At 38.9% G+C, this 18292-nt stretch overlaps 1 protein-coding gene across 1 annotated transcript in view; it reads left to right on the top strand.

Moving 5' to 3' along the window:
* The window catches only part of LOC126412444 (E3 ubiquitin-protein ligase RNF103-like), a 135221-nt gene that overhangs the window by 10092 nt on the left and 106837 nt on the right, over positions 1 to 18292 (top strand). Inside the window, exon 3 of the mRNA XM_050082052.1 lies at positions 17503 to 17758. Within this exon, the coding sequence (XP_049938009.1) occupies positions 17503 to 17758 (256 nt within the window). The remainder of the gene's footprint in view (positions 1 to 17502; positions 17759 to 18292) is intronic.

The following is an 18292-nucleotide window of genomic DNA, read 5'->3' as shown; positions in this document are numbered from 1 at the left end:
ATGGTAAATAGCGGTTGAAAGAAACATATCGCAAACATCGGGCAGTTAGCTTGGACCTCGGTCAACATAACCTCATTCAAACATTAGTCGATTTGTGTCTGCACCATAAAGTTGTTCTTGATTGAAAATCTCAGTTTACGAGCGTAATTCTCGTCATTTGCGGGAGGTGTTACTGTTTTGTTTCAATATGAAGAAAACAGCGGCTGAGTCTCATCAAATGCTCTCAAGTACGTATGGTAAGGACACTATTAGTGAAAGAACGTGTTGAGAGTGGTTTCAGTGCTTTAAGAATGGTGATTTTAGTGTTGTAGACTGGCATAGTGGTGGAAGAGAGAATGTTTTCGAAGATGCAGAATTGGGGGCGAAAAATGGGTTCGTTACGATAACCCTAAACGCAAAAAATCATGAGGATATCGCAGCCATGCTTCCACGTCGATGGCCAAACCGAATATTCACGGCTCCAAGATCATGCTCTGCATTTGGTGGGACCAGCTCAGCGTCGTATACTATGGGGTGTTAATACCAAGCAAAACGTTCACACGTGCTCGTTATCGAACACAATTAATGTATTTGAGCAGAGCATTAAAAGGCAAATGGCCACAATACAGCAAGAGGTATGATAAAGTGATTTTGCAGCACAACAATGTTCGATCCCATGTTGCAAAAGAGGTCAAAACGTACTTGGAAAAGTTAAAATGGGAAGTCATACCTGACCTGCCATATTCTCCAGACATTGCTCCCTCTGACTATCACCTGTTTATATCAATGGCACATGGCCTAACTGACCAACACTTCCAATCTCATGAAGAAGTCACAAATTGGATCGATTCGTGGATCGCTTCAAAAGATGAACAATTTTTTTGTCGCGGGATTCGTACACTGCCCGAAAGATGGTAGTAAGTAGTGGCCAGTGATGGAAAATACTTTGAATGATCATGTGTAACCAGTTTGTTTCATTGAAGCCTGAAATGTTGGGGTGGGGGGGAGGGGGGGGGTTGGGGGGGGGGGAGAAAAATGGCAGAAGTAAAGTTGTACACCTTGTAATATGGGGTGTGTCTACCCTTCACCCTTATGCTGCTTGAACTCTGCTGGGGCACTTTCAGTTAGGCATCTAGGGAGGAATGGCAGCCCATTCTTTCTTAAGAGCTGAAACCAAAGAAGATAGTGACTTTGTAACACTGGGGTCTGGAGTGACATTCTAACGTATCCCAAAGGTGTTCTACGAAGTTAAGGATGGGACTCTGGACAGGCCAGTACATTTGTATTGTCCACAAACCATTGCCTCAGAGATGCTTCTTTGTGACAGTGCACAGTGTCATGTTGATACAGTCAGTCATTGCCTCGTAACTGTTCCTCTACTGTACTCAGTATGCAATGCTGTAAAATATGTTTGTATCCTCCTGCATTTAGCATTTTCTTAAGTGCAAATGGGGACCACACTCTAACCATGAAAAACACCCCAATACTCTAACACCTCATCCATACTTCACATTTGGCAGTACCACATAACAGCAGGTAACATTCTCGGGGCATTTGCCAAATCCAGACCCTTCCATTAAAATTTTTGCGTGTGTGAATGTGTGTGTGATGTGACTGACAGAGCACTTGCAAAAGACAAGAGTGAGTCAATCACCTTGTTAAGAGGCTAAGAGCATTGCCCTAAAATTCATCACGCCAAGTCACATGTTTCCAGCCATCCACTGGCCAGTGGCATCACTCTTTACACGACTTCATGTTAACACACAGTCATTGTACTAACTGGACTGCTGGTTGCATTTTGGAACTCACGAATGATTCCTTCTGCTGATTTCATGTGGTTTTGTCCTCCGCAATACTCAGTAGTTCGTGTCCATCAGTACATGAGGTCTAACTGGTCTTGGTTTAGTTGTGGATGTTTCTTCATGTTTGTACTTCAGTCACATCACCTACAGTTGATATAACCAGCTTTAGGACAGTTTGAAATACTCCTGATGGGCATGTTACTCAGGAGAAATCCAATGACTACTCCAGGTTCAACGTCACTGAGCTCCCCTGACCAACCCTTTCTTTTGTTAATGTGTTTCAATTGACAGCACAATACTATCTGCCTCCTTTTATAATCGTAGGTCTGCCTCTTGCAACATCTAGTGGTCAGATCTGCATTGCTTAGATTTGTTTGGATTGTTTTGATCTGATAGTGTATGTTTAAATTGCTTTTTTAAGTTGATATATTTTAGTAATCTTTTTCATGTCCTTGGACAATTTGAGGCCTATGCAGTTTTAATACTTGACTGAAAATACCGTTACATGTTTCTTTGCTCATTTTTCACTGGTAAATGTACCAATTAATTTAACAAAATCAATCAACAAAATTTAATGGAGCCAAACTGGCTCTTGCTCCATGATTATATACAGAATTATTGGTGGACACTTACTGAGGTTTTCCTGATACATTAGTTTGGTAGATGAACTCTTGAAATATAATAACGATATATAGTTTTTATATAAATATAGTTAAGAAAGTTCTAACAGAATGTAAAATAAAATAAATAAAAGTAAATTATAGATAAAGGAGATTACTCATGAGACAGCGGAACTGTTGAATCGTCTAAAAGTACAAACAAATGAGAAGGAAAACTTAAGTTAGCTTTTGCAATAAGAATAAATCCTTTGTCAAGCTAAAGTATAACAAGAGCGTGCGCGCGCGCGCGCACACACACACACACACACACACACACACACACACACACACACACACACACACACACAGCTGTTTCTGTATGTTATGCTGGCAGGACATTCTTCTTTGAAGTATATATATTTCCTTTGTGCTTTCGATCCCCATAAAAGAACTCAATAGCTAAGAACTGATTGTACGTAGGAATAATATGTCACCAGAAGACATAGGCTTCCACACATTGAAGATGTAAACAGTTAACCTGGTTTCTGGTACCCAGTCCCACTTGCAAGTTTTCTGTTAAACAGCTTCCAGAGGTAACAAAAATTTGATTTTCAATGTTTCTTATAATTATTGACTGAATTTAACATTTTTAAAATGATGTATCAATCTACTCACGAAGAGGTACAATCTTATGGTCAAGGTTTAACACAAAGACAACTACTACAGTTAGAAACAGTGTGTAAGTCTTGAGGCAGTTTAACTCACTGCACACAAATATACAGACTACATTAATCCAGTGATTGAGAATGAGAGTGTTTAGTGACTTGCAACAAAAACATTTACACATAATTTCAAACATTTATGACACTTTTTCTCCCAAACACCTCCCACAGCAAGGGAAAACCTCCATGGATGCAGTAAACAGTTTCATTAAGAAATAAGTACAACAAGGTGGGAGCAGCAAAGTGGTAGGAGTTCCCTGTGACCTCATACTGCTCACATTGCTTATTTACAAACATGAAAACCACGGCATTAGGGGCTGTTTACACCCTACTCACCAAATGGAAAGCAAAGAGTTAGCATCTCTTTAAATGGGGAAAATTATTTTTATGACAGGAAAACAAAAATTCTCAGGATGTTCCACACGGCTTCATATTAGTCCCAGATCTTTTTCTTCTATGTTAATGACTTACTATTAAATATTAGCTCTCTGTCATTTCTGTTTGCAGGTGATACTTCTGTCTTAATTGAAAATCAGGATTCGGAAAGAGTTTCCAAATCTGATTGGTACCCTCAGTACCTTAGAAATGTGGTTTCAGCCAAGTGGGTTGAATATAAACATACTAAGACTTGCATGATGCAATTCGAAATAAATATAAAAGAAGTTGATTCCGTCAAATTCTTAGGATTAAATCTGGATAAAAATTTGAGCTGGCAGACGCACATTGAGTACCTAGCAAACAAATTGAGCAGTTTTGTGTTTGGAATGCAAATAATACCAACTGCAACTGACATGGCGAGATGAAAGTAGCATGTAGTGTTGTTATTTATTTTAGTGTTATTGTTTATCAGTGTAAAAATCACTATAATTTTATTATAAATTTATGGCATGTTGCCTGAAAGCAAACCAAATGGGCTGCAAATGTACATCATAAGATGAATAAACCACAATTTCACAAAATGATGGCAGGAAAAACACCCCACTTACTACACTTTCACTATTCATGTAATAAAATTGCCGCATCAGTCAAGATGTTTTAGTTTATCTCTTCTTTACTGCTAAGTCTGTTGGCAGTCAGTACTCACATATAACACATAATGTTCCTGCAAAACTGAATAATTGTGTGACATGACATGTAGTTCAGGAGATACAATGTATTAAACATTGAGATTTGTGAAAAACTCACTTTCGCTTAAAATGGATTACCAACAACCCAGATGCACTCATCCTGAGTGGTTAATGAGAGCACTTTGCAACTTCCAACAAACTTGAAATATAATTCCACAGCTTTTCTAAATTGTTTCTTACTTACATGATTAATGTCAAATATTTAACACATTAATTCAGTTGCAAATCATTCAGGTGTTTGAAGATGTTTTATATATGGGTGTTTGATTCTTTGAAAGAATTTGGGTTTACTGGCAGAACCCAAAGATGATGACATGTGGTTGACATTCTTTTTGCCAGTACCTTTGCATGTTCCTCTCATGTTGATGATAATCAATATTCATCCCCAAATGCTTTGTGTTTGGTACACATATTTATGGCTATCAGTAATGGAAATTCCTGAAAGGAAAATACGTACAATGAGGGAAAGGCAACCACTCACCTGTAGCTGACTAATGCATGGCACACACCGAGCGAGGTGGCACAGTGGCTAGCACACTGGACTCGCATTCGGGAGGACGACGGTTCAATCCTGTGTCTGGCCGTCCTGATTTAGGTTTTCCCCGATTTCCCTAAAACACTTCAGGCAAATGCCGGGATGGTTCCTTTGAAAGGGCATAGCCAACTTCCTTCTTTGTCCTTTCCTAATCCAATGAGACCAATGACTCGCTGTCTGGTCTCCTCCTCCAAAACAACCCAACCCATGGCACACAGAAACACCTGTGCTTAATGGGATAGTTGTTTTACCTCTTTGTGCTGAAATGTACAGTGTTTGTTTTCTTTATATTCTATTTTAATTCATACTTGCTGCCCAGATGTACACATCCTTGAATGTTTCATTTTCCTTCTATGTGAGGAGTTGTTTTGTTTTGTCAGTGGCCACGGTGTTGCTGACATCAGCAAAGAGAACTTTTTCTCTGTGTGTTATACTGCTAGGAAAGTCATGGATATATGTTAAGAACAGAATTTGACTTAATATTTTACCCCGAGGAACATCAGTGTTCATATGTTTCTTGTTGAACACTTGTTTTATTGTTAGTTTATCATCAGCAGAAGGGTGGACTATCTCCATCTTTTGCACCCTGTTTTCCAGATAAAACTGAGACCTCTAGTTTTGTATTCCTCTTACTATCTTATTTATTTAGTGGTATTTTATCATAAACAATGTAAAAAGTGTTGGACAATTCCATGTATATCCCTGTAACCAGTCATCCTTGTGAAGAGCTTAAAGTACCACTTTTGTGAGCTCTATATTGGCTGATATTGTACTTTTACTACAGTGCTGCATTTTGTTTAGGTTTTATTTATTTAAGGGGTAGCTGATTAGTTTTATCTTTCACGATTGATTCAATAGTTTTTGAGATCTCAAACAGTAGACAAACTGCCCTGTAGTTTTTTATGTGTTGTATCTACATACACACAGTGCAAGCCACCATACAGTGCATGTCAGGGGGTACATTGTACCACTTCTGGTGGTCATTTATTTTCCTGTTCCAGTCACTAACAGAGAAACGGAAAGTTTGTGGTACTGACATGCAATGCATTTTGAGGGCAGTAGGCTCATTGTGCAGTCAGCTTCAAATGCTAGTTCTCTAAAATTTCTACCCCTATATCTACATCTCAACAGCATTTGTCAAAAAAGAGTTGTCGCCTTCCCTCTAGAGATTCCCATTTGTGTTCTCAAAACATCTGCGTAGCACTTACTTGTTAATCAAACCTACCGGTAACAAATCTATCAGCCTGCTGCTAAATTGCTTTGATGTCTTCTTTTAACGAACCCTAGTGGGGATCCCAGAGACTCAAGTAGTATTCAAGACCTGATTACACTGCTGTTCTAAATGCAGTCTCCTGTACAAATGAACCACATTTTTCTAAAACTCTCGAAATAAACCAAAGTTAACTATCTGCTACTGCCCCCCCCCCCCCATCCTACTCCTTGCACTACAATCCTGACATATTTGTTCCATTTCACATCACTTTGTAACATTACATTAAATATTTAATAGACCTGACTGTGCCAAGTGGCATGCTATTAGTGCTGTATTCGAACAGTAAGGGATTGTTCTCCCTACTCATCTGGAATATGATGCTGTGCAAGGAGCTGACAAAGCACTTAAAGACCTGCCAAAACAAGACCCGGCAGTAAAAGAAATTCTGTCAGAACTACTGAAAGCCTTGGGAGAGAGACAGCCATGCCAAAACTCTTCCATCTAGTGTGCAGGGTATATGAGATAGGAGAAATACCTTATACTTGAAGGAGAATGTAATTATCTCAATTCCAAAGGAAGCAGGTGCCGACAAGTGTGAAGTTATCAGTTTAATAAGCCACAGTTGCAAAATACAAACACAAATTCCTTTCAGAAGAATGGAAAAACTTTTAGAAGCTGACGTTGGAGAAGATCAGTTTGGATTCTGGAGAAATGCAGGAATACGCAGTACAATACTGACCCTGTGACTTCTCTTAGAAGATAGGTTAGAGACAGGCAAATTTACTTTTATAGCTTTTGTAGATTTAGAGAAAGCTTTTGACATTGTTGACTGGAATACAATTCTGTCACAGACAGCAAAGGACTTGGAAGAACAGGTAAACAGAATGGACAGTGCGTTGAATAAGATGAATATCAACAAAAGCAAAACAAGGGTAATGGAAAGTAGTTGGTTTAAACTGAGTGATGCTGAGGGGTTGGATTAGGGAAGGAGTCACTTTAATCAGTGTATGGGTTTCGCTGTTTGTGCAGCAAAATAATTATGATGGCTGAAATACAGAGGATGTAAAATGTAGGTTGGCAATGGTGGGGGAAGTGTTTCTGAAGAAGAGAAATTTATTAACATTGAATATAGATTTAAGTGACAGGAAGATTTAAGTGACAGGAAGATTTAAGTGACAGGAAGTCTTTTCTGAAAGTATTTGTATGGAGTGTAGCTATGTATGGAAGTGAAACGTGGATGTTAACAGTTCAGATACGAAGAGATGGAAGTTCTTGAAATGTGGTGCTACAGAATAAAGCTGAAGATTAGATGGTTAGATCAAGTAACTAATGAGGAATTACTGAGAAGAATTGGGAAGAAAGGAACTTTGTGGCATGACCTGACTAGAAGAACGTATTGGTTGATCACATTCTGAGATGTCAAGAAGTCACAAATTTAGTACTGGAGTGTTTGGGGTAAAAATTGTAGAGGGAGACCATGAGATGAGTTCAGTAAGCAGATTCAGAAGGATGTAGGTTGCAGCAGTTTTTCGGAGATGAAGAGGCTTGCACAGGGTAGAGTACCACAGGTATCTGTAGCAAACCAGTCTTTGGACTAAAAACTACACAACAATTGCATTAACTTGCATTTTTGTACATGCCATTCATCAAAACAATTAGAAATTTTGACTGTCATCTTGTACCCTCTTACAGTCACACTATGGTGGCACCTTCCTGTATACTTAGCATCATCAGCAAATAGCAACACATTACTTTTCACCTTCTGTCAGATCATTTACGTGTATTGAGAATAATAGCACATCCTTAGGGCACTCCTGACAATGCCAGTGTCACTGATGGGCACTGGCCATTTAGGATAGTTTACCAGGTTCTAGTACCAAAGAAGACTTCAAGTCCCTCATATTTATGAGAACCAATTCTGTACACTTACTTGTACCTTCGTTAACATCTGCAGTGCGGCACTATTTCAAATGCTCTCAGAGACCTAGGATTATGGAATATGCCCGGTGTCCCTCATCTATAGTTCAGACTATCATTTGAGAAAAGGCTGAACTGAGTTTCGCACAAGTGATGATTTCTAAAACTGTTACTTTTTTTTTTAGTGAGGTCATAATAAATTTGTGCTTTAGAGACTCCAGAAAAAAGTACTTGAACTGAAGGTCTAATTTAATATTTTTGTTGATGGGTTTGTACTCTGGCATTCACACATTTAGAACAGAGACTGGATCATCATAGCAAGTAGGGTTTCAAGGCCAACATCTTCATTAATTAAAACTTCCGAGTTAACCCTAGGACACCTAAGGGGGGGGGGGGGGGGTCGTTGAACCCACAATTTTTTTATGTCCCCTGCTTTTGCCCAAGTAACTTTCATATTACATATGCCCTTTGAGTTATTGTTTGTTGGCTATTTTATGAAACATTAGTGTCAATATATTTTACAGAAAATTCCTGCTTTGAAAGAAAAAATAAACAAACTTACTATGTGTCCAACAACCCCCTCCCCCAGGCTTCCATGATATAGAAAATTTCCCTAAGTAGTATTTCATATTTCTCATCTCTACAACAGTGCAAGTTAGTTTGTTGGTTGGTATTCTTAATATTCACAACAATCGCTTTACTTTGAGAGGAAGCGATTGTTGATGTCAGTCAGCTGTTATTTATCTTCTAAACTTGCAGTGAGTTAGTGCAGTTCCCTACTGTTCACACCCAGACTTAGAAATGACTAAAAGAATACGTGACTTGTCTTTAGAAAGTGCTCTGAATGAAATTTTAGATGAAGTTTCTGACTCGGGGAGTGAAAGTGAATATGGGGATGGTGTTATGGAGTATGATTCATATCGGGAAAGTGATGTGGATGTTAGAGAAGATGAAGATTAGAGAAGATGAAGATAGCGCAGCTTCAGGCAGTGACCATCAGGATGTTATTGTGGCCAAGTCTGGAAGAAGGTACATAACCACAAAGCCTAGAATTCCTCGGAGGTCTGTTGCTAATATAGTAAGAGAGCAGGCAGGAGTAACTCCAGCTGGTGTTTGCCATTCACCTGGAGAAGCCTTGAAGTTACTTCTTACGCCTGACATCATGGATGTTATAGTAAAACATTCAAATGAAGAGGCAGTTAGGTGAAATGTTACTTTGACTAATGAGAAAGAATTGTATGCCTTTATAGGATTCCTGATACTTATGGGGGCAAATAAGGACAATTCTGTCAGTGTACACAATCTTCTGCCAGACCTAATGGGATTGCCAGTTTACAAGGGTATTAGGGCAAGCGAACGTTTCAAGGAACTTGTTGCAATCATAAGGTTTGATGACAAAAGTACCCGCCAGCTAAGAAGGGAAGCAGACAAGTTCACAGCATTCCGTGATGTTTTCAACAAAGTGAATGATATGTTTCCACTACTGTATAAACCAGGAGTCCACCTCACCATTGATGAGATGCCCAGCTTGTCTAGAGGGCGCTGGAACTAGTGAAATTGCAGGTAGAAGAAAGAAGTGCCAATGCAAGAGGGTTATCTAACCAAATTGTTCAATCAATGGAGACTATTCTACAAAAGAAAATCAAAGAAGTGACAACAGAAGCACGTCAGCCTCCTCTAGGGAAAAGTCGGTGCCATATTTGTGTAAGAGAAGCTAAAACAAAGAAGCAGAAGTACAACAATCTAAGTAAACCAAAACAATATTGTGGACAGTGTCATAAACATGTGTGTAACACAATTCAGAAAAAAATTGTGAAGTGTGTCTCTTGCCTTGCAGTTGAGGATTCAGAGTAGTCTATTGTGTATGAACACATCTGTATTTTGTATTGTAATATGTCAATTTTTTATTCACTCAATCCAATATTTATAACAATTAACAACATTTATAAACCGATGCCTTAGTTAAAATACATAAACCATTTTGAAAGTTGTAATTTTTCGTCAGTAAACTTATTTAATACCTGTGGGTTCGCCGAACCCCCCCACCTCCCTCCCCCTTAGGCATCCAAGTTAGAAAAAAAGGCTTGGGTGTCCTAGGGTTAAGAGGCCGTGGTCGAACAGTAGTAATTCTTCCTCCTGATGTTGTATTGCCAACTGTCGGCAACATCTTCCGAGGTGAGCCAATGACTGGTTGCTAGGCCATGTAGGTCCAAATTATATAGAGCACCACCACCAATCACATGGTATCGACAGTTAAACCATCGATGACTAATGTCTTTACTATTGATCAAAGGTAATGATTTGTCAAATCGTTGGTACAAAGTCGACCATCGTATCTAACTTTAAGCCGTCTTCTTTTCTGTTAATAATATTATTGTGGTGTTTATAAATCTCTATGGCTTGTCCCTACATACATGCATAATAATGTGATGTCTTAGTTAGCGCCCTTGTCTTACTGAATTTTATTTCATGATCACCGTCTTCAAAAAGATGTTCCACTACTGCCTATTTGTCTGTGTGTCCCAAATGACAGTTCCTTTTGTGTTCAGTTAGCGGGTATTAACACTTCTTTTTGTTGTTCCAATATAATTCTTCCCACAACTGCATGGAATTTTGTACATCTTAGGGGTTGCAAAAGGGTGTTGTGCATCTTCGGCCAATGTTAAACATTCACTGATCTTCTCGGTGAGTCTAAAGATTTTCATCTCAATACTTGGCCAGAATTTTCCCAATATGGTCCATAACATTGTGAATAAATGGGAGAAGAACATTCCCAGCTAGCCGGCCGGTGTGGCTGAGCGGTTATACGTGCTTCAGTCTGGAACAGTGGGACCGCTACGGTCACAGGTTCGAATCCTGCCTCGGGCAAGGATGTGTGTGATGTCCTTAGGTTAGTTAGGTTTAAATGGTTCTGAGTTCTAGGGAACTGATGACCTCAGATGTTAAGTCCCATAGTGCTCAGAGCAATTTAAACCATTCCCAGCTGAATGTTGTTGTTGTTGTTGTATGTTTTCGGACACTTTTCTTCTGGGACGGAGTGCTCAATCTATCTCATTATCAGCATATCCATTTTTCTTAAAAGCTGTTCGCAAATGATTTAGTTCCTCTTGCAAATAAACTGTCTCACAGTTTTGTGAGCCCTGTCCACTAGTGTTTTAATGATACCTCTACATCTACATCTACATTTATACTCCGCAAGCCACCCAACGGTGTGTGGTGGAGGGCACTTTACGTGCCACTGTCATTACCTCCCTTTCCTGTTCCAGTCGCGTATGGTTCGCGGGAAGAACGACTGTCTGAAAGCCTCCGTGCGCGCTCTAATCTCTCTAATTTTACATTCATGATCTCCTCGGGAGGTATAAGTAGGGGGAAGCAATATATTCGATACCTCATCCAGAAACGCACCCTCTCGAAACCTGGCGAGCAAGCTACACCGCGATGCAGAGCGCCTCTCTTGCAGAGTCTGCCACTTGAGTTTATTAAACATCTCCGTAACGCTATCACGGTTACCAAATAACCCTGTGACGAAACGCGCCGCTCTTCTTTGGATCTTCTCTATCTCCTCCGTCAAACCGATCTGGTACGGATCCCACACTGATGAGCAATACTCAAGTATAGGTCGAACGAGTGTTTTGTGAGCCACCTCCTTTGTTGATGGACTACATTTTCTAAGCACTCTCCCAATGAATCTCAACCTGGTACCCGCCTTACCAACAATTAATTTTATATGATCATTCCACTTCAAATCGTTCTGCACACATACTCCCAGATATTTTACAGAAGTAACTGCTACCAGTGTTTGTTCCGCTATCATATAATCATACAATAAAGGATCCTTCTTTCTATGTATTCGCAATACATTACATTTGTCTATGTTAAGGGTCAGTTGCCACTCCCTGCACCAAGTGCCTATCCGCTGCAGATCCTCCTGCACCTCGCTACAATCCTCTAATGCTGCAACTTCTCTGTATACTACAGCATCATCCGCGAAAAGCCGCATGGAACTTCCGACACTATCTCTTTTGCCTGGGATGATAGAATCCTTATGGAGGTAATGATCAGTATATGTACCTTTCCTATTACCGTATGACCTAAAGTCCCATCTGCCTGTTTAATTACTGAAACATCCAAAAAATTAAGCTTTCTATTACTCTCCATAGTGACTTTAGTCAGAGGTAGTTTCACTGTCGACAGCACATGGTGAGTGGTGGTGCCCTGTATGCACTCTATATAAATGGAACCTCCACAGTCTAGCAGCCAGTCGTTGTCTCACCTCGGAAGATGTTGCCTGCAGTTGGCAATGAAACATCAGGGGAATGAATTTCTGCTGTTCAACCATAGCCTCTTAGCCCTGAAGTTTTAATTAGTGAGAGAGTGGATCCTCATCTATCCTGTTGAATTCTTATTTTTTAATTTCTGTATTGTCTTCATTACTTCAAGCTCTGTTGTGGGAAACATGATCATTGTGCTTGCTGTGTAATTCACTGTGGCAGCTACATGTATCGTAGGAATATTTGGTTGCAACTTCTGTACAAAACCAGAAATATAGTCGAATACAAGATTTGCTAATTATGGTGAATTTTCTATTACTCTACTTTCATCTTTGATTTGTATGTTATATTACTTGTGTCTGCCTTTCCCATTGTCATGTTTTCTGTCATCCTCTAAGACTTTGTTTTTAGTTCCTGCATTATCCCTCTATAGGAGATGAGGTCCTGGCGGAAGTAGAGCAGTGGAGGTGGATTGTGAGTTGTGCTCAGCTAACTCAATTGGTAGAGCAGTTGCCTGCAAAAGGCAAAGATCCCGTTTCTGAGTTCTGGTCCGGCACACTGTTTCAATTTGCCAGGAAATTTCATTAGCCCTATATATAATTTTGTTGTTGAATAATATATGTATCTTCCTTTATGTCCTGTTGTACTGTGGTAGCAATTAGGAACTGTGAATTAGTGCAGTGATTTTGTAAAGAACTGAGATATTGAAGTGTCTGGCAGGACCTTGTAATGTCCCCAGTCATTCATCCATTTTCCTTAGTTGCTGCTGTTGATGTGGCTGCTTTTGGAAATGTCTCCTCTTAATATATTTATAAAACTTAGCACTTAAATTGTTTTCCATATACTCTTCATCCCAGGTTTGATTTACCAGTGCTCTAGAAAATGCATGTATTTTATGTTCAAAGAAGATCCATTTGTAGTTCAGTTTGTGGGTCTTATCAATCTTGTTTTTAGCTTTCAAACAATAGAAAGTCCAGGTTTGAGTATGAATAATATTATGAAAAGAGTCCATTGTTACTCACTGTAATGATGAAGTGGTGAGTTGCAGTCAGGCACAACAAAGATATTGTCACACATTGTATTGTTGCACACTGAGCTTTCGCTTAAAGCCTTCCTTAAAAAAGAGAGAGAGAGAGAGAGAGAGAGAGAGAGAGACCACGCATTCACACACACCTCATGCATACAACAGCTATCTACGGCCAGAATTCTGGAGCAGCAGGTTTGTTTCCTTGTGCAAACGTGTGTGTGTGTGTGTGTGTGTGTGTGTGTGTGTGTGTGTGTGTGTGTGTGTTTTCTTTTCTTTTCTGAAGAAGGGTTGGGGTGAAAGCTCTACGTGTAACAATCTTTTTGTTGTGCCTGTCTGCTACTCTACATGCCATCTTTATGGTAAGTTGACTTTAGCTTAGTTGTATGATAGTAATGATCGAAGAGGCCAATATCTTTTATATATAGAATTTTCCCTGTCAAGATTTGTGAGTACATGGCTTAAGAGTGATACTGAGCTTTTCGACACCCTGATAGGAATGTTTACCATTTGTGCCATGCCAAAAGTGTTCAAAATGTTTCTGTAGTAACTATTAATATCACCCTGAACAGCTGCATTTATGTTTGCATTTCCACACATTATTATTGTAGTTTTGGGGGCTGAGAATCTTCCTAGGACTTCAGTAATCTGTTGAGAAAAGTATCCACTTTACTACTAGGTGAGCAATATATGCACAGAAAGATTAACTTTTTATGAATGTCGAGATTCATCAATTAAGTTTTTACCTTCAGTCATTGTGATCATCTCTAGTTTTAAAATGTGTGCCACTTCTTTTATAGATATTGTCCCATCCTTTAAAATAGTTCTACACCAGCAACTTGCTTTTTCATATGACAATAGCACTATGTGCTGAATTTCAGTGTTTCTGCACCAGTGCTGTGTAATGAATACCACTGTGATGCTCAGTGACTGTTATTCAGTTTAAGCTGGTGTACTTTATATATAATAGACTGCATATTTTGGTGAAGAATGGATACTTATCAGCAAATGTCTGTGGTGTTTGTCCTTACGTGCACTATGGTGCGATACATTCTATCTTCCTTGTATGTGTTGAGTAAATTTCTAAACTGGGTGTGAGACTTTTAAGAAAGGGAGATGCAGTATTTCTTGGTTTCCAAAAAGCATTTGACTCAGTACCACACCTACACTTATTGTCAAAAGTACAATCATATGATGTATCAAGTGAAATTTGTGACTGGATTGAGGACTTTTGGTATGGAGGATGCAGCATTTTGAAGTGTGTAGGGACCCTTGCTGTTCATGACCTTGTAAACAGTAGTAGTTGTAGTAGTAGTAGTAGTAGTAGTAGTAGTAACCTCAGATTTCTTGCTGTTGATGCAGCAAAGATTGGCAACTTGCTTTAAATGTTCGTACAGTTGTGCACTTCGCAAAGTGAAAAAAAAAAACCCCATGGCATCCTAACCATGATATCAATGAGTCACTGTTGGAATTGGCCAACATGTACAAATACCTGGGTGTAACAAACTGTAGGTGTGTGAAATGGAATGTTCACATGAGTAAAGGAGGCAGTAGATTTGGGTTTATTGGTAGAATACTGTAGAAGTGCAATCAGTCTACAAAGGAGATTGCTTGCAAATCACTTCTGCGACTGGTTCTGGAATATTGCTCAAGTGTGTGGGATCCGTACCATAAAGGACTAACAGGGGATATGAAACTTATACAGAGCACAAAACGAATGGTCACAGGTTTGTTTGATCCATGGGAGAGTGTCACAGAGATACTGAGGAACTGAACGGCAGACCCTTTAAAAATACTTGACCTATCCTGAGAAAGTCTATTCACAAAGTTCCGAGAACCAGCTTTAAATGATTACTCTAGGAATATACTACAATGCTCTACATGTCACTCACATAGGGATCATGACAATAAGATTATTCTAATTACAGCATGCACTGAGGCATTCAGTCAGTCATTCTTTCTACGCTCCATACGTGAATAGAAAGGGAAGAAACCCTAGTAACTGGTACAATGCTGCATACCCTCTGCCAAGCACTTCATGGTGGTTTGCAGAGTATAGGTGTTGATGTACATGTAGATTAAATCACTGAATAGATTCAAGTGCTGCTGTCACTAATTACTTTACTTTTTTATTTGCCTTCAATTAATTGACATGTCTAGTGAGCAACATCATCTTTTAACGCACATTTCAGACATCATAGTTCTGAGTGTCCACTATTCCAGAAAGAAAAAGAATAAACCAAAAAGATCCCTGTACCTGTACTGCTATTTACCACCCCCCCCCCCCCCCACCTCCCCCCAATCCAACAAAAGTAATTCTCCGCCTTTAGACGTATCTCTGACTGCTTTCTCTTTCCAACTATTTAAAAAATTGTGTTAGCGATTGGGGGACTTTAAAGCGGTCACTGAACAAGAAGCCACATAGTGATTAGTGCACTTTTAGAAATGGTTGTAACAGGTACTTATGTTTCATGCCAAGATTGCAATAAAAACCTCCATAGGCTTTTTAAGAGAATGGGAATTATTTTAGCTTTATTACTTAAAAAGAATCTGTGCACTCCAAATGTATGTTTTAACTCTATTTCTAATAAATTATGTGACAGAATTTCTGACCTATACTTACCATCAGGAAGCAAAATGTGCAATATCACCAGTAGACACACAAAAGTAAGAGACTGTAATATCAACTGTACTATGCATTTATCTCATAATTTATTAGTTTTCTTAACTGAATTTTCCTTTACTGTGTGTAATGTTGTGGACAAGCATCACAATTTTATAACAGTGTATGCTTATTACTCTGGACTGGATGTGGTGATGTAATGGCCACATTGTGAAAACCTGTAAGTTTGTTATAGTGAGACATTTAACACAGCCTATTCACAACTATCTGCATTCCATCTGTCTGTTGAATGTATTTTCCTTAGCTGTCTGTAAGCATTAAAATCTGTAAGAAATTTGTGGAGCCTGACTGTGTGAAGTTAAGTGTAGAATATATGGAAACTGTTGATCACAGTTTGAATAGATTGCAACTCTTGGCACTTACAATGTAGAGGTTAGTTTTAGATTTACTGGAGTGCCAGAAATATTGTGCCCCATAGCTCATTTTTAAATCATTAGAGCTTTCTATTTCGAAAGTGCACTATATCTTTGGCACTGACATGGCTAAGCAGAGGCATATTTGAGGATTCTATTGTGTTATCTTCTGAATCCTTGCAGTTTGTTTTTCATGTTGAATGTACCATATTGCATTTGACACTTTGCGCATGTGATCTTGAATGAAATTTAATTTTTTAAAGGGCATAATATTTGCTGTTGACCATGGAAATTATTTATTTCACTATTAAGATTTTGCCCTTTGAGCCATTTTCAAGTGGTACTAGTACTCAGAAAGATTTTACTTCAGTACGTGTCAGAATTCAAAATCCTCCAACATATATACATGTCATCATCAAAAAGAGACCTGTGCACTATAGAAATACAGTAACATCAGACAAGTGCAAAGCTCTGTACATTGTGAAATGACGACGACATATATACATGTTGGAGGATTTTAAAGTCTGACATGTGCTGAAGCAAAATCTTATTATAAGTGTTCATGCACTGTTGTACATCGTGTCATTCCAGTACACACAATTGTCCCAGATAAACATCCTTGGAGGTAAGTGGAATGACTGGCTGAAAGTGAAGAATAGTAATCTGCAGGTAACGAAACTTGAAAAAACTGTCGTCATACATTTTCTTGTTGCCATTATGTCAGAATTAAGTTATCATCTGTCTTCAGGTTAGAAGTTGCTTTTTGTTTCATCCAGCTGTAAGTAATTGTTAGCATGCAGTACTTAGGGCAAACTGGTTGCAATACGCTATGCCTAAACACAGGGGATTTTAAATGCTCTTGTTTTTTGTGTTGAAGGGTAAATTTGTTTCAATCCATCTCATTGCTGTTGATTGTCTGAAAACTATTTGTATGCAATTTCTAAGTGGAACACTTTTATGTTCCATTTAAAATAAAATAAGGCTAGAAATTTACCTTTCCAGTTAAATTAGTCACAGCTGTTACATGCCTGCTGCCCATTGAAAAGTTGCTGTTGGAATAAAAAATTCTCTCTAACAGGAGCAACTAACCATTAATTTATTTGAGAACAAAGACATAGTAATCATAGTGCATTCCTGCTTGTGATTATCAATATTAATCTATCTTAAGTTTTGACACACACACACACACACACACACACACACACACACACACACACACATATATATATTTATGAAAATAGTTGATTAAATTTTTATATATTCACTTTTTCTTGTAGCGGAAGTGACACATGGAGAGGTGGAACATTTGAATGGACCGGATTCCCGAATTGTGCTAGAACAGCCTGCACGCTTTTCTGGTGGAGCACATTTTTATGAGCAGGTAGAAGATACTAAGGACAGTGTGTGGCTTGTTCAAGTTGTGCCAGCTGATGGTGAACCTCTCCTAGATGACCTCAGCTGGCATGTTGTCAGGTCACATCTGGCACCCTTTGCTATTCGTACTGGAGTCTTTGACTGTCGCCTTGACCGGAGGTAAGTAATACTTAATTAAGGAGGACCCATACTTGGAAGAAATAGACTATAACCTATCAAACTGATCCAACTAGCTCGGCGTCTAATCCTCCACCTGACATAAAGTTACAGTACAAGTGCAAACAAGGAGGGGAAGGGAATAGCTGTTAACAAATCTCAGTAATAAAATAGCCCTGTTACTATGGGGGGACATAAATGGTTCTGGGAGACATATGGAGAAACCAATTTTTTTATCCTTTGTACCTATAGATCCAAGAGACTGACACATCATTAATATGTCGCAGTTGTTCATAGTCTGCTACAGTGTAATGTAAGTGGCATGTCACTAACATCTCTGATGCCGAGTTTAAGTTGCACTATCCATTACATCCTTTTTTTCTAGATATGATAGTTCACCAGCATAACAACAGAGTTTCTGTCAAGGTATGGGAGGAAACCAAGTGACAGATTGAATCTTCAAATTGTTAAATTTGGTGTGAGTGGATAGTACAATTAATTGATAGTTCAGTGATGACCAAATGCATTTATCAGTAT

The sequence above is a fragment of the Schistocerca serialis genome, chromosome 1 (assembly GCF_023864345.2).
Source record: "Schistocerca serialis cubense isolate TAMUIC-IGC-003099 chromosome 1, iqSchSeri2.2, whole genome shotgun sequence".
NCBI classification, from domain to species: Eukaryota; Metazoa; Arthropoda; class Insecta; order Orthoptera; family Acrididae; genus Schistocerca; species Schistocerca serialis.
Note: the sequence above shows the minus strand (reverse complement) of the source record. Positions and strands in the feature narration are given on the sequence as shown.